The sequence below is a fragment of the Bos indicus x Bos taurus genome, chromosome 4, assembly GCF_003369695.1.
Source record: "Bos indicus x Bos taurus breed Angus x Brahman F1 hybrid chromosome 4, Bos_hybrid_MaternalHap_v2.0, whole genome shotgun sequence".
NCBI lineage: Eukaryota > Metazoa > Chordata > Mammalia > Artiodactyla > Bovidae > Bos > Bos indicus x Bos taurus.
The window spans coordinates 23,905,917-23,931,758 of record NC_040079.1 but is presented as its reverse complement, the minus strand read 5'-3'; the positions used below and the strand labels follow the sequence as shown (position 1 = coordinate 23,931,758).

The 25,842-nt window shown below is 51.1% G+C and overlaps 1 protein-coding gene across 1 annotated transcript in view; it reads right to left on the bottom strand.

Moving 5' to 3' along the window:
* The window catches only part of PLXNA4 (plexin A4), a 483,041-nt gene that overhangs the window by 70,353 nt on the left and 386,846 nt on the right, over positions 1 to 25,842 (bottom strand). Inside the window, exons 10-13 of the mRNA XM_027538965.1 lie at positions 15,240 to 15,440; positions 7,885 to 7,981; positions 7,320 to 7,510; positions 2,538 to 2,689 (exon numbers count right to left, since the gene is read on the bottom strand). Coding sequence (XP_027394766.1) covers positions 2,538 to 2,689; positions 7,320 to 7,510; positions 7,885 to 7,981; positions 15,240 to 15,440 — 641 coding nt within the window. The remainder of the gene's footprint in view (positions 1 to 2,537; positions 2,690 to 7,319; positions 7,511 to 7,884; positions 7,982 to 15,239; positions 15,441 to 25,842) is intronic.

Genomic DNA, 25,842 nt, shown 5'->3' with positions numbered 1-25,842 from the left:
AAAAACGGGGTGCCTCGGAGAGGACCCCAGACACTCAGTCCTCAATTCATGAATTGTCCACTCAGTTCTAAATTAGAGTGCAGGGGACGTTTCAGCCAAACAGCTTAGGCAATACAGATGGCAGGGCCTAGAGAGGTAAAGTGACTTACCCAAGGGCACACAGCCAGCAGATAGGGACCTCAGAGCAGACCTAAGGTTCTCAAGTCCTCGCCTTGGAGCTCTTTGCTCCCAAAGCATGGACGGCCCCAGGCAGTGGTTCCTGCTCCTAGTCCATCTGGCAGGGGAAGGGGTAAGCGAGAATCTGAACGTCTCCCCTTTTAAAAAAGTGTTACTGTTTCACTTACAGAATGGTTCATACCCTTGAAAACAGTACAAAAGTAAAAAGCAAGCGTGCCTTTCTTCACTAATCTGTCTCAAAATCTTGGTGTATAAATCTGTGCAGACCTTTCTCTAGAACTATGCAAATATATAATACAAATAATCTCCATTTTATAAATGAAGAATTGAGGCATAGAAAAATGTATGCTTTTCTGTCCCAATAACACAATTAATACATGGTAGGTTAAAAAAAAAGGGAAAAAAATCACCTGCCATATGTATATCCCCGCACCCCCATTGCATCCCCTGAAATATCCGCTGTCAACGTCTTGGTGTTTATGTTTCCAGTTTTGCTTTTCTCTTACAAAATTAATTATAAACTCTGTTTTCTGCTTGGTAACCTGTGTTCTCACTTCATAAAACTTGTGTATATGCCTGGTCATGATTCTCCTACAGCATCAAATTTAATGGCTGTGTAGGTTACTGTCCTAGGTATATACAATAATTTATTAAATTAATTCCCTATTTTTAGACATACAAATTGCTTCTACAATTTCACTGTTACAAATTAGGCCAAAATACACATTCTTGCAAATAAACATTTGTGCGTTCTGTTTATTTGGGGAAAGTTCTAGAAATATTATGGCCAGGCTAAAGACATTTGACCTACATTTCCAAATTGCCTTCCAGGAAGGTCATCCCAATTTACCCTCCCAACATGAATGTATGAATGTGCTATTTCTCATGCCTCTCACTTGAACTGGGTATTAACTTTTAAAAATTGTCCCCACTGTTTTAATTTGCATTCCACTGGTTACTACTGATATTAAACATTTTTTATATGACTTTGGTTCTTTGTCTTGTGACTCTCACAGGCACACTCTTTGCTAATTTTGGGATAATTGCCTTTCATCTATAGCACCTCTTCACGTGTTAAGAAAAAGCATACTGTAACGGGGTAAAACCGTATTCTCGGTTCATCGTTCATATTTCTACTTGGCACACAGCGGTTTTGGTACACAAGTTTTAAGTATTATGTACTCAAATCTCCTAATATTTTCCTTTATATTTTTTCTTTTGCAGTCACACCTGGAACACCTTCCCTTTCTTGAAACCAAATAAATTCTCACCTGCATTTTGTTCTAATCCTTTTACAGTTTTATATTTTACCCTTAACTCTTCAATCCATCTATTTTACACCAATAAATACACCAATTTATTTTGGTGTATAATGTGAAATAAAAATCTGATATACTTTTTCCAGGTATTGAAAATGAACCACTAATTGAATGAGCTTTGCTTTCCTTTGTTGTTTTTGTTGTTTAGTCACTAAGTTGTGTACGACTCTTTTGTGACCCCATGGACTGCAGCCTGCCAGGCTCCTCCGTTCATGGGATTTCCCAGGCAAGAAGAACACAGCATAAACGCGTTCACCTGCCTAAGTGAGACCTTGCAAAGAGTTAAGAACTTATGCACACAGGGGCAAGTGGCAAGGTTTCACTCTGGGAGGGGCAATATAGAGGGTGTAGAATATAGATTCTACTGTGCTGGTGAACATTTATTTCATGCCTGTGTTTGCTGGGCTGGAAAATTGTCTTTACTTATTTACAAGGCAATACATGATTCATAAACCTCCCTTGCCAGGTAGGTTAGAGGTCAAGGCCATGGTCAAGATCATGCGTCTAATGGCCCTCTCTGTGGACCAGCAGACTTTGCTGGAGGAAAACAATCCAAGTTGCCACAGGCATGAGAGTGGGTGTGGAGGTCCATTCTCAGCCTCCATAGATGGTCACATAGGACTAGCTTTTTTCATAACAGGACTTCAGTCCACAGAGAGTGGACAGGACTGGGGAGTTAGAGACATCAGAGGGAGTCAAGGGGAGGAACTGAACTCTCACTACTGTAGATTTTGGTTTTGATCCATCTTGCTCCTACTTATCTCCACACCCCAAAGAGCTAATGATCATTTCTCCCTTCTCTCCCGGCCATCTCCCCTTCCCCTTTCTAGACTTCCCCCAGTGTGGCAGCTGGCTAGTTCAGGAGCTGGGGAGTTGTAGGAGTCCCCACCACACACACCCTAGAAGGTGAGGGACGTTCTCCTTTTGTCCACAAGCTCTAACAGCCTCTGCTGTTGACCCGGGAAGATGTCAGGGTCAGTCATCTTTTTATATGAACTTCTCATCCCTGCCCTCCCCATGTCTCTGAAGGCCTCCACTTACTGTTCGGCAGGGATGTAGCCATCCACCAAAGGGCTACACTCCACGCCCGCCACCTTGACGTGGGAGGCGATGTCCCGGAATTCCAGGCCCAGGTTCTCCCCTCGGATGGTGACCTTGGTGCCCCCTTCCCGGGGGCCTGTCACTGGGATTATCTGGAAGGAGGAAGCACAATAATCTGATACCAAAACAGAGCATCACCCCCCCCCTGCTGATGGCACAGGAAGAGGCTCTTTCCCTTCTACACCCCATTCCCTCCACCCAATTCAAATCCACAAGGGCACCCAGGTGTGGGACTGTGGATGGGCAGGAGCTTCTGGAAGAATAGTCTGGGTGTTTTAGGAACAGGGTTCAAAGCCCCTTGTTCCTCTTCCTGTTTCACAGAAGAAGAGATAGAATGTGATCTGCAATGTTACCGGGTAATTCATAGGAAATCGGAATTAAAGCCTAAGGCAATGGCACCCCACTCCAGTACTCTTGCCTGGAAAATCCCATGGACGGAGGAGCCTGGTGGGCTGCAGTCCATGGGGTCGCGAAGAGTCGGACACGACTGAGCGACTTCACTTTCAATTTTCACTTTCCTACATTGGAGAAGGAAATGGCAACCCACTCCAGTGTTCTTGCCTGGAGAATCCCAGGGATGGGGGAGCCTGGTGGGCTGCGGTCTATGGGGTCGCACAGGGCTGGACACAACTGAAGTGACTTAGCAGCAGCAGCGGCGGCATTTATTTGGTGGTGCTAGTAGTAAAGAACCCGCCTGCCAATGCAGGAGACATAAGAGATGCAGATTTGATCTCTGGGTAGAGAAGATCCCCTGGAGGAGGGCATGGCAACCCACTCAAGTATTCTTGCCTGGAGAATCCCATGGACAGAGGAGACTGGGGTCTATGGTCTATAGGGTCGCAAAGAATCAGACACGACTGAAGCCACTTAGCAGCAGCTGCAGTACTGCTTGTGTTAGTTCCATTCTCAATGAAAATGAACAAGCCTCCTATCAACCCACACGATGGCATCCACCCACCTTTCAAGATCCTTGTCAACAGTCACTTCCCCATCACTAGATGCTCTCTCTGTCTTTCTCCACTGAAATTTTAGGACACCTTTGTATGCTCTTTTCATCATAGCATTTGTGTCTGATTCTTCACACTGCCATCCCCCTGCCCCCTCCTCTTCAGATCCTGAGTCTCTGAGAGCACAGACAGTGGTGCCTCCCTTCTCCTCATGGACTTTCTAGTGATAGCACCATAGTTATTTCTTGAGTTGTAATTGTATTGAACACCCCAACTATCCAAGGATCTTCCTGGAGTTAGAAAAATGTTTGTCACAGCTCCTCTGTCATTATCTGGTTTGGTTTCTAAGGAGATGGGTTTAATTTAGACTTTATTCTCAAAAACTTGGCCAAAATGACTGGCTTTCCCTCCTAAGACATCACCACTGATGCTAAAAACCCATGATTGGAATGCTAGAATTCAACAACCAAGGGCCTGCTTTGTGGTGGGGACTCCATACACGTCACGTGATTTAATTATGAGCCCACACAGTAGTGACCTGAATGGCAGAAGACACTCCATGCCAGCCTCTCCTGGCATCTGACAGACCAGAGAAGGGCCCATTTCTTATTCTTGGTGCCACTGAACACCAGCGCCTGGCTCTTTGTCAATGTCAACGGGATCACAATTGGAGGAGTCCAGATAGGGTACTTCTTAATATTACCTACTCTCTCTATCCTTCCAGGGTTACAAGTGGAGATTTCATCCTGGCAGGAGGGTGAGAGATGGGGAAGGAATAACAGCTTTGCTGGGCTTTCTAGGCTGCTCACCTACAAAGGTCAAAACATTTCTGCTTCTCACATGCATAGGTGTGCAATCTGTAAGTGAGCATACATGAGGGCAAGGGTTTGCACATGCACATTCCCACTGCAGTGAAAAAAACAGATTCTTTGGAGACAGGCTTGGTTCTGTGTGAGGAAGGTGGCCAGAGAGAGGGGGGTGGGTTGGGGCAGTCCCTGTCCTCCCCAGATGCCTGCCCAGCCAGTCCGCAAGGCGCCGCTGGCACCTGGCAGCGGCAGCAGCATGATATTCCAGCTCTGGTCTGCGGTCCTGAAAAGGGAATTTTATCTCTGGCTCAATCCTCAGGTGCCCGGGATCCCCAGAGGGCTGATACCAGTATGCAGCCAGTAAATAGCCTTTGTCGCAGGGAGATCTGTTTCATTCGCTGTCTCCTCCCTGTGATTTTCTTGGTCTCAGGCCAAGAAGAAAGCAAGTCCCATCCTTTTCACCAGACACACCATTAGCAGTCCTGTGAGGCAGCCCCAGGGGATGGTTTCTTGCTATGGGCTCTGAGGGTAGAGGGTGGCTGGAAAGGAGGGGCCCTCATATAGAGGTGGGACAGAGGCATCCACCTGCCCGCCTTTTCCAAATAATTCTGTACGTAAAATGCATAAGTATTGTTCCGTGGTTTGAGAACTATTGTTGAGATTCTGACTCATGCAGGAGACTGAAGTCAGGACTGAATGAAGCTCTCTTGACATCTGGAAAACCAGGGATGTGGAGAGTGAAGTGGGGAACGTGGCGGGGCATTAACGTGGGGGAGGGCCCACACTCGGGGGCCACGCCCCGGAGGCTGCTTTGAGGGAGGAGCTACTCACTCAGGAGTCAAGCCCCTTCCTACTGTGCCTGCATCACTTGTGAGGGGAGGAGCCAGGGAATGAGTGGATGTTCTTCTGCCTTTGTAGGGCGGAAGATAGCAAGCAAGAGACCTGCTTTTCAGGACTCCTTTGATTTATTCTTTGGTCAGAGTAGATCTCAGTGTTGATCTTTATGTAGGAGAGGGTGATAATAACCCCCAATTCATGGGTTGCATTGTGTCCCCCTAAATCCGTATGTCAAAGTTCCTAAATCCCAGCATCTCAGAATTGTGACCTTTGGAGAAAGGGTCTGTATGGAGGTAGTCAAGTCAAAAGGAGGTCATTTGGTGGGTTCTAACCCAATATGACTGGTGTCCTCATAAAAAGAGATTTGCACAGAGACACACGTAGAAGAAGGACGATGTGAAGAGACACAGGAAGAAGACAGTCACCTACAAGCCAAGGAGTTGTTGTTGTTGTTTAGTGGATAAGCCCTGTCCGATTCTTTGCAACCTCAGGGACCTTCCCGACCCAGGGATTGAACCGCGTCTCCTGCATCGGCAGGTGGATAGAGGAGCCTGGAACAGACCCTTCCCTTCACACCCCTTAGAATGAACCAACCCCGCAACACCTTGATTTCAATGTCCAGCTCCGGAACTGAGAGACAATGTGTTTCTATGTTTAAGGCGCTTGGTCGCGGCAGCCCTAGGAAACCACACCGCACGGTTGCTGTGAGCCCGGATGTGGCGAAGGACAGGCGGCTCTTCCACAGACTCGAAGCGCCACACAAACGTTCAGCCTCTAACTGTGGGCTTCCCTGGTGGCTCAGGGGTAAAGAATCCACCTGCCGATGCAGGCTACTTGGGTTTGACCCCTGGGTTGGGAAGATCCCCTGGAGGAGGAAATGGCCACTCACTCCAGTATTATTGCCTGGGAAATCCCCTGGACAGAGGAGCCTGGTGGGCTACAGTCCCTGGGGTCACAAAGAGTCAGACATGACTCGGCGACTAAACAACCAGCAACAATTGCTCGAGTAGCAGATGGGGCGTGTGTGACACTGCCCAGCGCTGGATGCCCAGCGTCCACTCACTCTGGATGGGCAGGCTGAGCTTCCTTCTCTTCTTCCGTCTGTCCCTGCTGTGACATTATCATTATCAGCACAAAGCACCGAGGCACCTACTATGTGCTTAATCCTGGGCGTCAGGAATCGACATATCAGACACTGTCCTGTTACTAAGACAGGCATGTCTCTTCCTTATTTTACAAGAAGAGTAAGGGATTCCATCCAGGTAGTGGGTAACTTAGGGGGTCGTCCTGAGGGAGTGTGGCTGTCAAGACACCAGGGCAGTGAAGGGCTCAGATACACACTTTAACAATGATTTTGACAATGTCGATGATGAACGAGGAGGAAGAAGGTGATGAGATCCCTACGAGCTGGGCGTCAGCCAAGCATTTGTATGCATTTACTCATATAATCCCTGTCCCTGTGCTGGGAAGTGGGTGCTTAGACCCATGGCACAGGTGAGCAAGTTGAGGCCTGGAGATACGATGAATTAGCGCCATGGGACCCAACAGTTAGCTGGGATTAGCTGATGGCACAGGGATCTCTGGGACCCCAGTATCTGCATCTCTAGCTCTGCCCTGCCCATCACCACTCCTGGCCACGCTGCCTGTGTCCCGTCCATCCTCCTCACCGTGCTCCCAGTCTGTTTCTGTCATCTTACAGCTTAGGTCTTGCTCTGTGTTCACCCTGAAGCCTCTCTGCTCTGACCTCTGCCTCTCCAGGGCTGGCCATGCCCTTGACACCCACGCAGCCTGGGCTCATGGGCTGACTGCTTAATGAGCTGCTGCCGATGAAGCGTCACAGGCTCATCATCAAGACTCCTAGAGACCAGGAAGGGGAGTTGAGGACTTCGAGTCCTTCCTGGCACACGGAGATGCCACAGGACAGCTGAGTTGCACCCTCTCAGCTCTCGCCCTCCTCTGATGTGGGAAGGGCCTCTGAGCCAAGCCTAGAGCTGCTGCAGATTTGCAGGAAAACGAGGCTACTCACAGCCAGTTGGGCACCTGGTGGTCAGTGGGGTGCCGGCCACCATGCCAGGCGTGGCTTTCAGGGCCCAGCCGGGGGGCAGGACAGGGCCCAGCAGAGCACAGCTCACCTCTGTGATGCGGGGGTTCGTGCACTTGCTGTTGGTGCTCGACAGCTCTAGCCACTGGCTCTCGTGGACAGGGCAGTGCTGCCGGAGGGTGCACTGCCCTTGGCTCTGGCACCAGCCACATTCGAAGTCCGGGTCCGCCTTGAGGCACAGCCCACAGCTCTCACGCATGGCCCCACACTTATAGAGGTGAACTGCAGGCAGAGGACAAGAGGGGTTTGGATGTGGGGGCAGGGCGGGGGCAGCCAGGAGTATGGACCGGGAACGCAGTCCTGGCCTCTGTATGGGACACGGACAGCCTTGTCTCCTCTGCCTTTTGGATGCAAAAACGGCTTGGGCAGAAGAACATGGCTGGAAGGTGAAGTCTACCCCATAAGCAGGGACCCGGTTAGCTAGCTGCTCCTTGCTAACCCTGCTCCCTCCACTGCACTCCCAGGAGCTGCCCACCCACTGGAGCAGTCACAGAGCAGTGGTGGTGCTGGGGAGGCGTGGAGGGTGGGCACGGAATGGCACCGCCCTGAATGGGAGCTGCTCCTCCCTGCCCGCCTACCCGGCCCACCTTCCGTACCCTTATTCTGAGCCGGGTTGTCAATGTTGAAGTGCCCATTCCACACAACTGTCAGCTCCACCGGCAGGTTGTTGATCTCCATCCCTTCGTAGGAATACTGCAGCCAGGATGGGAAGAAAGGAGAAAGCTGGTCACAGAGATTTCTATGGGGTGAGGCGTGCCTATTGTTCAGCTTGGTGCCCACAAGAGTGCATGGGGCTCAGGACAGGCCAAGACTGCGTAAGCACATGTGTGTGTGCACGTGCAAGCACACTCAAGCACACACACATACACGCATGTGCAAGCAAGGTGGGAATGCCTGTCTCAGGGGATCAGAGCAGGGGGTCAAGAAGCTAAGCTGGGGAGGGGCCGGGCCTGGGTGGGACACACATTTGGAATGTGGGTTCACGGAGCAGACTACAGGAAGTCTTGGCCACCTTCTCTGGACGTCTGTTCCTGCCAGCTGGGCCTTTCCCTGGATGTTTAGGTGAGAGAGGAAACTGCTTCCCACTGGGTGCCCAGGTGGGGAGTTCTGACCTTTAGGCCTTGCCAGGCCCTCGATGCGATTCGGGAACTTTCATTTCTAGTACATGTTCAGGGGAGGTGGGTACTTTACCAGGGAACTGGCCAAGCCTGATCAATTCTCAGGCAGGGAGAGAAGGGGAGACATGGGGAAGAAATGAAGGGGCTGCTCTCTTTAGGGGTGAGTGGCTGGGGGTTAAACAGAAGAGGATGGATGAGAGCTCAGAGGTGAGGTGGGAAACGCACAGATTTCCAGCACAAACCTGGAAATCTGGGTCAAGACACCAGAAGCTCCAAGATCGGGCAGAGGGCCCGAGCCCTGCCGCTGTCTGTTGGATGGGGAGCTGTTCCAGGCCTCTAGGCCCTGTTTCTTGACCCAGCTCTCCTCTAATGTCCCTGCCCCTGCCCCAGGCTGGGTCTATCCCAAGGAACTGTGGTGCTAAGCGGGGAGGCGGGGATGTGGGCGGTACAGCCCCCAGCATGCCAGCCCCCATCTACCTTCTGCCAGCATCCCCTTCACCATTCCCAGAGAAGGAGGGCAGGCAGCAGGAACTTGCTGCCCGCTCAGGGTAGTGCTTCCAATCCTACCTGGTGATTTTCTCATTATTCCACTGGATTCTGCCCACCACAGCGGGTGGGATGGGAGATTGAAGCTAAAACAGGTTTTCTGCGGAGGAGGCACTGGGAGTGGGCAATTTGTTGGAAGAGTTACGTCCAGGGGACATGGTCTGAAGTTGTGTTTGCAGAGCCAGCAGGCTCTCTTAACGCGGTTTATGTTTGGAGGGACTGGGCCATGGGGATGTGCGTGGCTATTGTGGCAGGCAGCTGACGCTTTGTTTCCCTGAGGGGATGACAGCACAGAAACTTGGAATGCTCAGCCTGCAGAAGGTCTCGGGGGCCTCTGCTCTGCAGCCTATCTGTGGGGGCTTCTAAAGGAGATGTTATCTTAACCTGGGAAATTGTCCTATATTCCTGAGTAACAGAGCGTGCTCCATGATGAGCATGCTGTGACCTTGTCCTCATACAGAATCACAAGCAGGGTGTGTGTCCAGCCTTCTTCAGGCTCTACCCTAGCACACCAGAGGTTTTCACGAACTCTTTGCTGATGATGCCCGGGCCAGGGAGCCACATGCAGTGTTTCTCCCCCACTGGTGGTGGTTTATACCACCATCCACACTCTTGCATAATCTCCCTCTTGACCGATGACTCCTGGGCCAGGGTCAGAGTTTGGGCTGAGCCGTAGAATAAAGCAAAGCTTCCTACTCCTGCAGAAAGAATACTGGAGAATATTTTTGGTCATCCTGTAACTCAGCTGATGATTCATAAGCTTTCTGCCTTGCAGGCTAGTAATCAACTCCCCAGAGGTTGAGTGTTTTGCATCTGGGTGGGTCATTCCAAGTTGCCCTGAGTTTTCTTAAAAAAAAAAAAAAAAAAAGGGACTGCTTTCATCAGAGTCATGGGGGCCTCAGGGGTGGGGAATGAGGTCTACTAAATGCAGATTCCAGGGCCCTACCCAGACCTGCTAAATCGGGATCCCTGGAGTCAGGAGCACTTCCAGGGAGGCACTCTAGTGAGCCAGGTGCTGCTAAAGAGAATCTAGAGAATCACTGCTCCTCGCTGTCTGCTAGCAGCAGGAAGACAGAGGCCTGCCAAGGGGCATGTGTGTAGGAGAGGAGTGGGGGGTCGGGGAGGCAGAGAACACTTTTCAGATACCCCCTTCCCATTTCTTCCTGTGGCCAAGCTCCTCTGCCTCATCCTTCCTATCCCCCTCCTCTGAGACCCCAGTGGGAGACAGATGGTGAGAACCAGTGTGAGGCCGCCCAGACCTCTAGGAAGGATGCTGGCAGTGCCTAAATCGCACTGGAGCCAGGTTCCTGCCGCTCAGGTCTGGGCCTGGGTCTGGCCCAGGGGTGTGTTAGCCAAAGACCAAGAGCACCTTCGGGGCCCTCTGCAGAAGGACCTGAGATCCCCAAGAGAGCTAGGCAAGACCGACCACCCACGTGTGCTCGGGAGTGTCTGCATGCACGAACGTCTTGGCATGCGTGTGGACGTGAGGAGAGGTCTGTGCACCCCTGTGCTTTTAGACGTGTGTGCGCCCGTGAGCATACACGGGCACACATGTGTACTGCTGTGAAGGGACGCCACAGTGACCGGCTGTGTGAATGCGGGCAGAGGATCTGAGTTTCAGGTTCTCCACGTGAAAAATAGGAATTACACACAGTGCGTACCTCACGGGACTGTCGGGAGGGTTCAAGACAACCGTCCGATGCTCTGGGCGGTACAGTGCCTGTCACAGAGAATGGGCACCCAAATATTACGGTGTATTTGAATCTGTGTGGGTACACTGAAGGGTGCTGTGTAAAAACACACTTGTGTTCCCTGCGTTTATGTTCATGTGGAATAATAGCAGTGCCCATTGAGGGTTTATGTGCCAGACACTCAGTACGTACAGAGACATATGCAGATGAGAACACTCATGTGTTCAGACGTGTGTGTACGTGTGTGTGTATATGCACACATTTTCTTTTTGAAAAAAATAGAAATTATAAGGCTTTAAGGATCAGAAGTTCTGGGCATTGCTTCCTCTTTCTCCTTCCCTTCCTGAGACCTTAATTCTGAAATATTAACAGAAATCATTAACCGCGGTGTTCCCCACCACCCTCTATGTCTCCAGGGAAGTCACTCTGCTTCCTGGAGATGCCCTCCCTCCCCTTTGACCTATATCCTTCTGGAAGCAGCCTGCTGGGGAGCCTGGACCACCGGTTCCCAGCCCCTAACATCCCCACCTCCACTCCACTTAGCATTTATACAGCTCTGTGTAATTAGTGGGCAGTTAACCTGCACAAAGCCCAGAGCTGAAGGAAAAGTGTTTCAGGCTCCCAGGGGCCAGGAGGTTAAGTGTCTCAATCAAGAGCTGGCTCACGGTGGCCCAGCTCACAGATGACGTTACTCATTCCCTGTGAACCTCAGTTTCCCGACCTTCTAAAAGCAAAGAGAGGACCTCTGTATAATTTGGAGATTCTTCCCTCCAGCCATTCCTCTGTCTGAAATATTTTGGTGGAAATTTCTATCAATTCTATCACCAACATAAGATGCCAGGGCTTCCCAGGTGGTTCTAGTGGTAAAGAACCTGTCTGCCTGCCAATGCAGCAGTCACAGGAGACAGGGGTTCAATCCCTGGGTTGGGAAGATCTCCTGGAGGAGGGCATGGCAACCCACTCCAGTATTCTTGCCTGGAGAATCCCATGGACAGAGGAGCCTAGAGGGCTACAGTCCAGGTCACAAAGAGCCGGACATGACTGAAGAAATTTAGTGGGCACGCAAACGCATATGTGTTGCGTCCATCTCCAGGACCTCAGAGGCTCAGCAGACACACTCCCAGCTGTGTTCCAGTAAAGCAGGAAGCGGGAACGTGTCACCCCACCCCCATCAGTCTCCCCATCCTTGTTTTGCACGCAGTAAACTGGGGCACCACAAGGAGTTGTGAGGCCCCCGTGGGCGGGTGGAAGCTGGGCCTTACGTCTGCAGTGCAGCCAGCCCTCCAGCCCTCTGCGGCCCACTGACTATCGTGATGGCCAGTGACTGCAGGGCGGGACTGGGTGCTATTCTTAGCAGCACTTGGCATTTCTGGAGCCATAGTCTAAAGGAGGCCTCAAACACCCACAGTTGCTCCCTCCTCCCCCTGTTGCCTGCGAGCTGCCCTGATTTTCCGCCTACAGGCCCCCGAGGGCTACGGTGATTGGCCCAGGGCCTGTCCCCACATAGTGGGCTGGAAGTGAGCTGCCTGCCTACCAGCCCTGGGGTTACCCCATGCAAAATGTTCCCATGTCTCTCTTTTCCATCTCTCCTCTTCTGCTCTCCTCTGAGACCTCTTGGTCACCCTCCTGTCTCTGCCATCAGAAACCAAGGGTGTGGGGGCAGGGGTTGGTTTCTCTGTTAGAACCTTCTCTCCTCCTGCCCCTACTCCAGAGAGCTCATTTAGGAAACAAAACAACAGTGACTCTCCTTCCACCATCCTCCCTGAGGCAGAGCAGACCCTACTTTATAAAGTGCTCAGTGCTGGTTTTGGCCTAACCTTTGATGAGGGGTGTGTTATAAGACTGGGCTTTAGTTCTAAATCGGCTATGACTTGCTGTGTGACCTAGGGCAGGTCACCTGCCCTCTCTGGACTTTGGAGATCCCCTCCCCGCTTCTGTCACAGGAATAAGTAAATACTCAGGTCTCGTCCCGCCCTGAACGTTGTTTTCTATTACAATGGTAAGGGAGGCTTGCCACTCACAATGACCCCAATTGTCTTTTTTTAAGGAAGTCACTTGACAGTAAGCACCACCTTGGCCCAGATGGCATTTCAACTGGGATCCCACTGATCCCCCTGAAAAGAGAGGCTCCTGATAAGCCTTCCTGAACTGTGTGATTTCAGCAGGTCCTGGACCCTCTTAGAACTCACTCTTTGTGGGGTACACCTCCTGTTGCCTCAGTTTCTAAGACTTTAAAATGATAGAGAAACAAATGCTCCCATTACCTTCCTTACTAGGGTGTTGAAGTGAAAAAGGCAAGAGGAAAAAGGCTATTTTGGGAGCAGGGCCTCGGAGGCACTGAGACTGTCCATGGGGGTGGGGAGACCTCCAGAGGATTCCCAAGTCCAGGGGGCCAGAGGCCAGCGCAGGCCCTCCCCACTCCTGAGGGGACGGCAAGGGGAAGGTCAGGAGCTTAAAAGTCGCCTCCTCTCCTTGGCAGTGAGAGCCTTGGGCTCCAGGCCTCCAGCCCCAGTGTCACATTTCTGCCATGGATCTGGTGTCTCCAAACTCCTGGAGACAGATCTGCAGGTGCCTGAGCCCGTGTACCCTGGAGGCTGGCTGATTGGGCAGGACTCCGTGGACCGGGGCCTCCGGGGACCAGAAGCAGATTTGACCATCATGCCCTGGGGCATCAGGCTCTAGGATGAGAAATTCCCACGCAAGCAGCTGAGTGATCTGTGATTTCTTAGCTCCCGAGAATTCAACATCAGACCAGCAGGTGCCCATGCTGGGGGTCAGCAGTGCCTTTCCTTATCCCACTGGTACTAGCCAGCACTAGGGACTCAGAAGGGGCATCACAGGGGAGGAGACCTGGCCCCGACCTGCCTGGCTATTACCTGGGGTAGCTTCCTGTATTCCACAGAACTCAGTCTAGCACAGGGCCCTGAAGCCCAGTGACTCAGAGGCCACAGACTCTTTCCTCTTTCTTGACGCCTCTGGGATCTGGATCCCTGGGGCAGCTTCTTTGAGGACAAAAGCCTGTTTTCTCTAGAGCCTGAAAACCTACTGCTGGGTCAAATGTGGAACTCAGGCTTACTTTTCCCACGGGATGTCCTCATTTGGGGAGAATCATTTGAGCTGGACCCTGGGGGGCCTGCTCGGCCTCAGGATTCATGAGAAAGCAGGAGGCATTTAATATCCCTTGCAGGTTTAATCTGGGGTGCTGCAGAAGTCTGCAACACAGCCTGGCCACTGGGGAGGAGGAAGATGTAGGCATGAGAGGTGGGCACACATCTGGGGTTTCAGAGGTTGGGAGGTTGATCGCCAGGAGTTGCTAAATGATAAGCAACCCGGGGCCAGCATGTTCACCCCTCGGAGCTCTGTTCACCCCTAGCCTGCTTCCTGCAGGAAGAGCGGGGTGCCCCAGGAAGAGCTTTGTCAGGGGCTCTCCTGGTCCCACGTCACATGCTTAATTACAATCTCACCTGTAGGTACCCAGAAGCAATGGCATGAATGCCAGCACACAGTGTGGTAGGGGAGGGGACCCCTGTGCCCAGGTCTGGCCCTGCCACTCACCAGCTGTGTGACCCTGAGCAAGGGTGGCTGGCCCTGGGACCTCTGGGGACCAGAAGCAGATTTGACCATCACGCCCTGACGGGTTACCTTGAAGTGAATGGAGCCTAAGGGTCAGCTTTAGGGCCCTGCGCGAGCCTGCACAGACCATCCTAAGGCCTGCCTGTGTGTCTCATTTGAATTGATGCATTTCATTCTTAAAAAAGGTCTCCCAAATTGTACAACTCTCAGCCCCACAAACCCAATCCTGCCCCTTCTTCTGGGCCTCCAGTTTCTCTTCTGTACTGTGAAGAAGAATGTAGGTCTCATATAGCTTGAAAATGTTACAAGTGTTTAAGTCTACTGTTTGTCTCTGAGCATTTGGGTGCACAGAAGTAGCCAGAAAGAGAGAAGGTCAAAGGCCATCGGGGAGCCGGCAGACAGGCAGGGGGTGCCCCATTAGGGCACACTGTGTGGTGACCAGGGATCAGGCAAAGGCTGTTGGCAGTAGAGGGCAGCTGAGCCATAGTTGGTCCGGCACGGATTTAATACGGATTTCTAAATACTGGGCAGGGTTCGTGTGGATCCCCGCAGCACAGCCCCGGCCAGCTCCCTCCTGTTTCAGCATCTTTGTGGATGCTGGCCTGGCTCAGAAGCCTCATGTGCTGGGACACAGCCTCTGTGTGGCTGTAAAGGCTGATGGGGGTGGCCTTTGTGAGCTCAGATGAGACCCTCAGGTCAGCCCTGGTAGGAAGTCCGGGCCCAGAGTTTCCAGAGCTCCTCTCAGGAAAGAGCACAGAGCCCCGCAAACACATCTAAGCCCACAGACAGTGTTTAGCAGCCCCATGGCTGGCCCCTAGCCCCTTGGGTCACCACAACAGGGTCACACCTGCAGGCAAAGGCGTGGTGAGTTTGTCTGGGTCGGCAGGGTTGGCAGAAGCGGTGGGAGGGGAGCTAAACAGTTCTGCTGGTGTTGAGGGCAGTCCTGCCCTGCTGAGCTGACTGAGGCCAGGAGAGAGCGGCGGGCAGGGGTGGGTGCAGGGGCAGGTGCGAGTGGGCACTCACGGAGGTGTTCTGGCACTGCACGCTGGAGCTGTTGAAGCGCAGGGCGGGCACCCTCTGTTCGCTGCCCTGGATGTTGAGGACACACTCGTAGCCGCGCTGCCCCGACTGTGGCTGCGGGAGGTTCTTGGCCTTGAGGGTGATGGGCTTGATCACCTCCACGGGCACCAGGATCTTGTCCACACGCAGCAGCTGGGGGCAGTCCTTTGGACAGACAGCGAGGCTCAGCTGGGGTACAGGGAGCCCAAGGGGCAGGAGCCCCTGACATCACCCAGATGTTCCACATCATCTCACCCCTCCCAGGGGCTCCCCACATGGGGCCCTCTGCACTGCTGCCCACGCCCAGCCCCCAGCAGACAGGCAGAGGGACTGAGCACCCCATGTCCCGAGTCCTTGAGGCACTCCCCACGGAGGTCGACCCCCACCCCGCTCTCGCCAGCCCCTGTGGTCCAGACTCCCAGGGGTCCCCTCTCAAGGGTGAGGGTTCTACCCTGGCAGACAGAACTCTTCTGGGTAGGGGTCCTGTCTCATTTGGGCTGCCAACCCCTTTCCCTTGGTTTCAGGCTGCCAAGCACTGGGACAAAAGGACCCATGCCAGCAGCCCCACAGTGACCCCGAAGCCTGGGATCGAGGCTCTAGAACATCAGTCTGGACCACGGCCCAGGTGGGTGTGAGAGGACCTTCCAGAGGTGGGCTGAGTCTGGCATTTGGGGATGTTCTGGAATGAGCCCCAGAGACCTCTGAAATCCAGAAAGCTTCTGCCTGAGCTCTAGGGATGATCTGACCCCAGGGAAGTGCCCCTCGGCAGACACACACTGAGCTCCCTCTGATGGGGCAAGCCACTGATTTCTGAGCACATTCAGGGATGGAGGAGGTGGATCACTGGGCCCCTTTTCACTGGGCAATCAGCTCTGTCCAGAGAGGGCTGGGGGCAGAAGGGGGTCAAGTAAGGAGCATGGCGCTCTGCCCAGCTGGGACGTGGGTGCTAGCATGTGGCTGGATTCTCAGGAGCTGGTTGGAAGAGAGTCTTGGCCTGGGCAGGAGTGAGGCCCAGGGTCAGGTGTGTTTTCCATGCCTAGATTCCTCCCAGCGTGATACTCTTTTGGGGCAGGCCCTACAGACAGATGGCTCTGGGCAGGTCAATGGTCAAAGCAAGGCTCACACATCCTTCATAAGGATGCTGCCTCATGGGCTCACTGCAGACTCTCAGATCCCCAACCTCAGCTCTCTTCCTCAGTAAAGTAAGGCAAGAAAGAGGCCAAGGGAAGGCCTGAGACCCTGATGGGAGGGGTCCCAGGCAATCAGGCACCCAGGAGTTCTGTCCCTTGGGTCTGAAAGCAAACATGAGCCCCTCAGTCACTGAAAACTGGAGGGAGAAGAGCTCTAGAGCCACTGAGCTTCTGACAAGCTATGGAAGCCTGACCACATTACACATCCGTCCCCACTTGAGACTCAACTTCCTCATCTGTCAAGTGGGTGGAATCCAAGGACCCATTTGGCTCTAACCAGTCCTGATTCCATGATTAGGGTGGTCTCACCTCCATTCTTTCCCATGACCCTGTAGCCTTGCCTTAGGGGAGCACCCCAGGACCCATTAAACGAAGCCCCTCCTCTCTTCCAGGGTATCCACTCCTTTAACCTGAAGAGAGGCCAGACCAGGAGCAGCAGACCCAGCTATCCACATCTGAGTTTGAATCCAAGAGAACTGGAAGTAGGGTCTCCAAGAGATACTTGATGCCCACATTCACGGCAGCATCCTTCACAACAGCCAAAAGGTGGAAACAATGGAGGTGCCGTCGTAGATGAATGGATAAGCAAAATGTTATATGGATATGCAATGGAATATGATTCAGCCTTAAAAGGAAGGGAATTCAAACACACTCTAAGTCATAGGTGAATCTTGAAAACATTCTGCCAAGTGAAACAAGCCAATCACTGTGGACAAACACTACATGATCCCATTCACGTGACTACCCAGGGTAGTCACATGCACAGAGACAGAAGAAAGAACAGGAGTTTCAGGGGGAGTTAGTGTTTAATGGGTGCACAGTTTCAGTTGGGAAAGATGAATAAAGTTCTGGAGATGGATGGTGGTCATGGCTATACAACAATGTGAATGCACTTTTTCCACCACTAAACTGTACACTTAAAACTGGCTAAGATAGCAAATGTTATGATATGTGTGTTCTGACCCAGTTTTAACTAAATAAAACAGAGAGGAACAGCAGGAGGGGGGAAGGGATGGAGCCTGAACCCTGCTTCTGGCCTTGAGGCTCAAGAGCATGTGGGTCTCCGGGACCTTGAGGTCCCACGTGGACTGAGGGTCCTAAAGGTCCATCCTGTGCCCTTACCTCTGCTGCTATTTCAGCCCCTCTGCTCGGGCAACATGAGAACTCGGGACACAAGACAAACGATTCTGTGAAAAGGATGAAGTTCAGGTTGGAGTGGGAGATGTGTGATGCTGGGAACTCAGGAGAGAAGACTGATGCCAAGTGGGGACTGGTGAGCCGGAGGGGTTGGGCCCATCCTGACTCCACTCTTTCCTCCTCCCTGAGACCATGGCAGCGCTCCCTCTCCAAAAGTGGCACAGGCCTGACCTTGCCCCCTGCTACGGCAAGGAGATTCAACCTGTCCATCCTAAAGGAAATCAGTCCTGAATGTTCATTGGAAAGACTGATGCTGAAGCTGAAACTCCAGTTCTTTGGCCACCTGATGCAAAAAATTGACTCACTATAAAAGACCCTGATGCTGGGAAAGATTGAAGGCAGGAGGAGCAGGGGACGATAGAGGATGAGATGGCTGGATGGCATCACCGACTCAATGGACATGAGTTTGAGTAAGCTCCGGGAGTGGGTGATGGACAGGGAAGCCTGGCGTGCTGCAGTCCATGGGGTCGCAGTTGGACACAACTTCATGACTGAACTGAAACCCACATTTGCCCGAGGAGCTGCATCTAGGGATGTATTTGGACTAAGAGGAGTAGAGTTGGGATTTCTCATCCCCAAGTCCTACAGGAAAATACGGCAGCTCAAGAACAATACAGCGAGGGTGTCTGAATCTCAGAGCCCTCTCAGTCAACCCAAGGATCCCTTCTACTTTGCACAGGAGAAACCAAGGCAGGGAGAGGAAAAAATAACAGTTCAATGTCAGCAGATGCACTGGCAGCTAAAGAACTCAGATGCTGACCTGCCATCTTTCCTCCTCTTAATGAAAGAGGCAAGTTCTCCCTGGCAGATAGGACCACCTTAGGATGGGGTGGTGGGTCAGAAAGATCCCCCAGAGAATTTAGGACTAGGGGCCTTCAAAACCCTCCTGTGGTGAGCTGGATCCTTGCCTGGGGGCTGGACCCGTTCTGGTCTGGGATGGCAGTTAAGCCTCTCTCTCTTCCCCTGTAAGATTCTCTCTGAGATTTGTTTTTTAATGAGTCCTCCTTGCCAGTGGCCCCATAAAGGCCTATTTTGCATATAAAAAGCTTGGCGGCTCTGAGACTAAGTTCATTAATAATAATTGGAGAGAGTCGGGGCTGGGCCGGGCCCATTTTCCTCTGGTGGCGCTACTGATTGACCACAGTGTCCCTCCTAATTGAAAGTAAAATGGCAATTTCTCCCCAGGCAACAAGGCATGGAGGGACCACTGCCACCCAGCTGCCTCCGCCCCCACACCCCAGACCCTGCCTAGCCTCGTGCTGAGATCCCAGATACAACACCACCTCTGAGTCTGCTCAGGGGAAATTTCAGAGCAGACTTCCACGTTTCTCCACGAAACATTTCTCTGAGGCCCTGTTCCCCAGCGCTCCAGCCATGGTCCTCACCTTTGAGCTTTCTTAACTAAAAGAACCTGGTTTGGGAATCCTGTACAAGTGCAAGTCCGTTTTCTTCCTCTTGCTAACTTCAGCCTTGTTCACTGTTCACTGTTCAGGCTCTGAATGGTGCAGGGCTTCCCTACCAATGGGGACTAAAAACCCATCCCCATAGGGTCATTTCAGGGGAAGTTCATGAACCACCCTGTATAATACGTCTGGCACAGAGGAGCAAGTGCTCAAATTTAAAAAAAGTTGGTTCTTTCCTCGTTCATCCGTCTCAGCTCAGGCTGCACCTGGTCTCTCAGCTACTCCCTTTTTCTAAGGCTCCTGCTCCCCTGCTCCCACCTCGCCTCTGTGTTATTTTGTTCTTTTCCACGAACTCGCATCAATTCCCACGGTCCAGCCTATCCACCCCTTCTTGACTTTAGAGCCTGACAATTTCAACAGCTCCAAGTGCCCCTAACACAAGGCAGACAGGTAGAGAGGTCCCAGCTCCATTCACTGCTCATCTAGCGGCTGTCCCCTCTTCCAGAAGGTTCCGTGTGCTCTGAGAGAGGACCTCGGCTGGCCAACCACATGGCTTTGGACAAGTTCCCAAACCCTCTGGGTCTCCTCACCCATAAAATGAAGAGGCTGGTTTGGATTCAGTGAATTGTATGGTCCCGGTTCTATTATCAACCCAGTAGATGATCTGGGACACATCCTCACATCACCTTTCTGAGACTCAGTTTTCCCATCTCTAAAATGGGGCCAAACAATGCCTGTTCAGGTAGCTCACAGCGTGGTATTCAAAATATTAACCACTGCATGCTGGAAGGTGGTGGGGGGTACTTTGTGGGGGAGGTTGGTGTCCTGGAAGTGCCATTTACCTACTGCTGCTGCTGCTAAGTCACTTCAGTCGTGTCCGACTCTGTGTGACCCCATAGATGGCAGCCCACCAGGCACCCCTGTCCCTGGGATTCTCCAGGCAAGAACAATGGAGTGGGTTGCCATTTCCTTCTCCAATGCATGAAAGTGAAAAGTGAAAGGGAAGACACTCAGTCGTGTCCAACTCTTCGAGACCCCATGGGCTGCAGCCTACCAGGCTCCTCCATCCATGGGATTTTCCAGGCAAGAGTACTGGAGTGGGTTGCCATTTCCTTCTCCTAGGACGGAAGTATTTTAATAACTGATATTTTGAGAGTGAGATGGTTGGATGACATCATTGACTCAATGGACATGAGTTTGAGCAAACCCCAGGAGATAGTGAAGGACAGGGAAGGCTGGCATGCTGCAGTCTGTGGAGTTGCAAAAAATCGGACATGACTGAGTGACTGGACAAAAACAATATTGCAACCTGGCATAGTCACACCAGCGGACACTGATAGGCAGTGTGTGATACTGCTACTCTAGCTCAGACAATCAACACGGTGCAAGGAGTACAAGGCTTCATCCTGTAACCCACGTTTCCATCACCTTACACACATTTTGCCACGTGCTAACTTATTTCACAGCACAATACATATGATCACCCCCATGTCCATGAGCAAGAAATGAAGAAGACCAGTTACCTCACTCAGTCCCCACAATGACCACGAACAAGACACTCCCATCATCATCTCACTTTCATCCCCACATGATGACCAAACCCCCTTACAATTGAATTCCTTAAAAACATTCTGCCCTTTTTTTTCCAGAGAAGATATTTCTTTAAACAATCATTTGAAAGGGCCAGCTCCTGGAGAGTAGAAAACACCTGCATTTAGCAAGATTATTTGGAGACTCATGCCTATATTAAGAGCCAGATTCCTGGGGAGGCTGTTTTGCCTGTGACGACATTCTGCAGTCCTAAGAATAAGCTGAGGGTGGGGAGAAGGGTGCCTTGAAGTGCAAGAACATCTTTAATGTCTTGGCTTTCAGGAAGAGGCTCTGGTGGACTCCAGGTCCACCATCTAGCCTTGTGCATGTTTTAGTTTCCACTTTTCCACTGAAATGAACACGGAAGTAAAGACATCATGACCAATTATGGGGTAGCGTCAACCCCAAGCCGACACATGAGGGCAAAAAGCACGCCTTTCTGTCTACCATGTCCAGTGTGTCATTGGCTGCTTTATACAGAGGTTTCATTGCACATTTAAATAATTGAACAAGGACATAAAGAGTGTTGCCCAGCTGGGAGAGGAAAATCTGCCTCCAGGGCTGGTGGTGCCTGGGGAGGGGGTGGTGGTAGGCTGTGGATTTACAGCCCCTAGTGTGTTTACAAGATGAGGGCTCTAATTCTCTCAGTTGTTACTGCAAGACTAGGGGGATGTGATGTTCTGGGGCGGGAGTGGGGGAGCTGGGTGGGGGCAGCACAGAAGGGTAGCTAAGAAATAAGTAATTTGCAGGTCACCCCTCCCCCCATGTCACCTCAGCCGCCATCAATTCTAAAGCCAAGTCAGCCCCAGCCTCAACCCCCAAATTTACACTCACCTTCTCAGACCCAGGGTGCCCAATACAAAAATGCAATGCACCATATATTTTCTTCACTGTTCCCCAAGTTTATAATGCCATTAGCGTGATCTACGATGGGCCGGTTTATGGAGAGAGCCAAGTAATAATACAAAAAGGAAATACCCATAACCTTAAGCAGGGGGAGGGGCAGATGAGATTGATGGAAAGTGCAATTGAGTGGAGAAATGGCAACCCAGTAATAGAAACCTGCAGAGGGGGCAGGGGCACAAGGGGCGAGCAAGTTCTTGAGCTGGGTTTGGCTTTGTTTTCTCAAAGGAGGGTGAAAGGCATAGCAAGGATGCTTTTGTTTCCTTGAGTTGGGTCTCCGGAATAGTTCCTCTGCAAAAAGGGGAGCAGAGTCACTGACAAGGTAACCTGAGCTTCTTCAAGTCCTGCTGGGGGACAGGCCCTTGGCCTGCCTTATCTCTGGGCATGGGGCTTATTTCAGCAGCCTGTCCCGGGCCTGGACTTTCCCTGCCTTACTAATTCTGCAGTCCTGGGGAGGACTGACCTTGGTATCTGCAGGTTTCCCAATACCTGTCCTGGCAATGGATTCATCTCAGCGCTATCGGGGTGGTAGGGAACTTGGGGAGAGGCTTTCAAGCACAGCTTTGGAAATCAGAATTCATTTTGCCTCTTCTGATCTCACAGCGGTTCTCTGGAGAAAGGCTCTGGTTGAACTTCAGGAAGAGAGGGGCTGCAGGAAGCTCCTCTATGAGCCTGCTCATGGGCGCTAGGTGAGCCTCGCCTTCCTCGCAAAGCTCAGCCAGGCTGGAGCCAGAACAACACAGCATCAAGTATAGCTGACTCTGTCGTTCAGTGTAGATGAGAAATAACATCAAAATAGTCCTTTGAGGATAAATTCTTCTCAATGCATGTGCTTTCCCATGGAAGTTTGCCTTTGTTCCCCAAGAATCATAGTTATTAAGTGCGTGGGCTTGATGGGGGGCTCAGGTCACCTAGCAGAGGATTCCAAAACCACTTGGAGACCAGCAGCCCCTCCCTCCTTGGTGAAGGCGAGAGCATGGCCTTGTTGGTAGCTGTCCTGGTGAAAGCCCATTCCAGTGGGAAGCCAGGAGTCTCAGCTGATACTGGAAGAACAAGACTGAAAACTGTGATCCATCTTCAGCTTTCCCTCATCTTCCTCTTCCTACTCTTGTCGGTACCTGGGATCTGGCAGCTGATCTAAAGACCCAGGCTTGTTATCACAATGCCATCATTAGTTGAAACAAAATCATTCCTTGTAACTGGAATACAGTGACTATAAACGACATATGCTATTGGGCATTCTATTTCTAATAATTGTAATTACTGGAGAATACTTGCCATTAATATAATAACAACAATGATTGACCAGTTCTCTGTTCCAGACCAATAACTTCACCTGAATGCCCTCTTTGTTCAGGGGAAAAAAAGAGGTAATTCAACATGCGTGGTGATAGTCAGTCAACAAAGCCAGTGTTGAAACTGGAAGACGCCTGGATGAAAATCTTCTTAGGGATACAGGATGCTGCTGGGGAGTAGAAGGGCCACCTGGCAGCCTCCTTCTTGGCTAACAAAAGGCCTCTGTCTACATCCCCACACTCAAAGGTGGAAAGCAAATGAAAACCTAGGGACTTCTAGAAGAATGGCTGGGGCTGAGTCTCCCGTTCATTCCCAGGGTGTGTTTGGGCCTAGAAGTTCAGGGCTGCTACAAACCTGAGGCTATGTGAGCCCCTCGTTGGGCAGAACTGGGAGACCTAGGCCACCCTTGGACACCCCCCGATAAGGCCACTTCCTGGATGTGGGTTTCTCGTTGATGTTCTCCAAATTATTTCCACTGATAATTACAGAACCTCAGCGATCATGTGGACCAATGGTCCCATTTCACACGTCTCTAAATACAGATCCACTGGTCTCTTGTGTGTGTGCTAGTCCTTCGGTTGTGTCCGGCTCTTTGTGACCCCAAGGACTGTAGCTCTCCTGGCTTCTCTGTCCATGGGCTTTTCCAGACAAGAATACTGGAGTGGGTTGCCATGCCCTTCTCCAGGGGATCTTCCCAACGCAGGGATCCAACCTGGGTCTCCCATTGCAGGCAGATTCTTTACTGTCTGAGCCACCATATAATTTTATATACTGTTAAACCTCCCATAATGCTTTGTGTGTAGGAAATGCTCAGCAGTGGGTAAGGCAGGATGAGAGGTGACCTGTGACAATGTTTCAGAGTACCCTGCCATGAATAAGCTCTTCACCTGGCATGGAGACTGGGTTATTGTGTCTGGAGTCTTCCTCAAAATCACCATTCAAATGTGTAAATTTCTTTGTTACCCCTTATTCCTGTTACCAGCTCTTCTGAGAGACAAAAATATAGAAAACAAAACAATGACATTAAAAAAAAATCATCATATTTCCATTAGCAGCCAGGACTTTTTTTTTTTTTTTTAAATCTCTGAGGACAATGACCTTCTTCTGCTGACCTAAAATGGCTCGAATCAGCCAATAGTCCACAGATATGTACTTATTTCTTTTCTCCTTGGTACATCTCCAGGAAGACGCTGTTACAACAACCACGATGGAGTGGTGAACTCTGGCCTCTTTGTGTTATATTCAAAATAGTCTGTTATTGATCTGGGTATAGTGCAACCTACAAGTTTGGACTCGGAGGAGCACAGCTGTAAAGCTTCCTTCTCTTGAAATAAATAAACATCCAAGAAAAAGAGAAGCCAATGTTAATTCCATTCAGTGATGTGATAAGAGAGGCATGGTGATTTCAAGGTATCTGGGAGCCCGTCACTGTGATGGCTTGCCATAACAACGGTGACTGGACTGTAGTGGGTTAGTCCTTCTCTTTGCCCCTCCATCCATCACGCTCCTCCAGGCTTTTTCTTCTGTCGAGGACCCTGGTGCCACACCCTCTGAGGTTCCATGAATCCCCAGTGACCTTTGCCACAACCAGGTACAGATGGGAGCTGTGCCTGGCTTGTGATCTGGGCTCTTGAAAACATTGTTCTTTTATGGAGATCACTGAATGCCACTGGGAAACGTGGTGGGCTCTTGCTTTATTCTTTTTTGTTTTTTTTCCCCTCTCTTTCTGAATAGCAGATGCCAGCTCCTTTTACATATTTAAAAGAAAAGGAACTTGGGACAGGAGGAGCAAACAAGACAGAAAAAGCAGAAATGTGGAAACCTCCTTCAAGGTAATTAGATGATTAGGGCCTTTGAAATCCACCAGATAGCTCAATTGTCTCTGTTTTAATTTTATTCTCGGGCCTCTCTACACGTGAAATCCCTGCCAGATACACCAGTCTGGGAAGCCAGAGGCAGTCTGAAAACCTCTTTGTCTCTGCTTCCATCAAGTTACTTGTGGGTTTCTGAGCAACATAAGAAGACATATTTCCTAAGCTCTTAGCCCTTGCTTGGTGGGTCAACCAGCCCTTCTTCTGCTCCTGACATCACACTAAGACAAAAGTCCAGGACTGAGGAGACGGTACAGCCTTTTTTCAGGGTCTTCATGCCAAGATGTGCCCCTTGGCTGTCAGACCCCTGTCTGTCTTATTAGCTTTAGCTCCACTTTGTCTTAGTTCAAGACAAGCAGAGACTGTAACCATAAAAATTAGACTCACATTCCTACTTAAAGCCAGGACATAACCTCTTTTCTTCCTTTCCCCATGAAGGGATGATCTAGGTCTGGGGCTCTTCTCTGGATTATGAATTCAGAGCAGCCATTTCCAGCCATAGACAGACCCGGTCATAGAGGCAGAGGGTCATAGAGGGTCTAGAGATTTCCACAGCCTGTTCTTATTCTGGTCTGAAACCTACAAGGGACTTGACGGGAGCAGTCAAAAGAGGATTTCAGCCTCTGTCCAGCTTCCCAGGCTGGTGTATCTGGGAGGGATTTCATGTGTGGAGAGGCCCAAGAATGAGACCAAAACAGAGACAATTGAGCTATCTTGTGGATTTCACAAGCCCTGAAATCATTTAATGACCTTGAGGAATGTTTTCACATTTCTGCTTTTTTCTGTCTTCTTTGTTCCTTTGATCCCCCACCCAGTAGGGATCATCCTTTTACTCGACAACCTCACCATTCCTTGCCTTTCCCTCTACATGGACGGCTCTGCCCACTCTCTACCCGGAGAAGTCCTGCCTGGCCAGCACATCCTGGGAAAACGGGATCCAGGGCTGGAAATTCCTCATTGCCAGGCACAAGTCAGTTATTTTTCCTGGGTAAGGAGGGCCCGACACAGTAGATGCTGGTGGTGAGAAATTTCCCTGGTGGTCCAGTGGTTGAGAGTCTGCCTCCCAATGCAGGGGACGAGGGTTCGATCCTTGTTGGGGAACTTAGATCCCACGTGC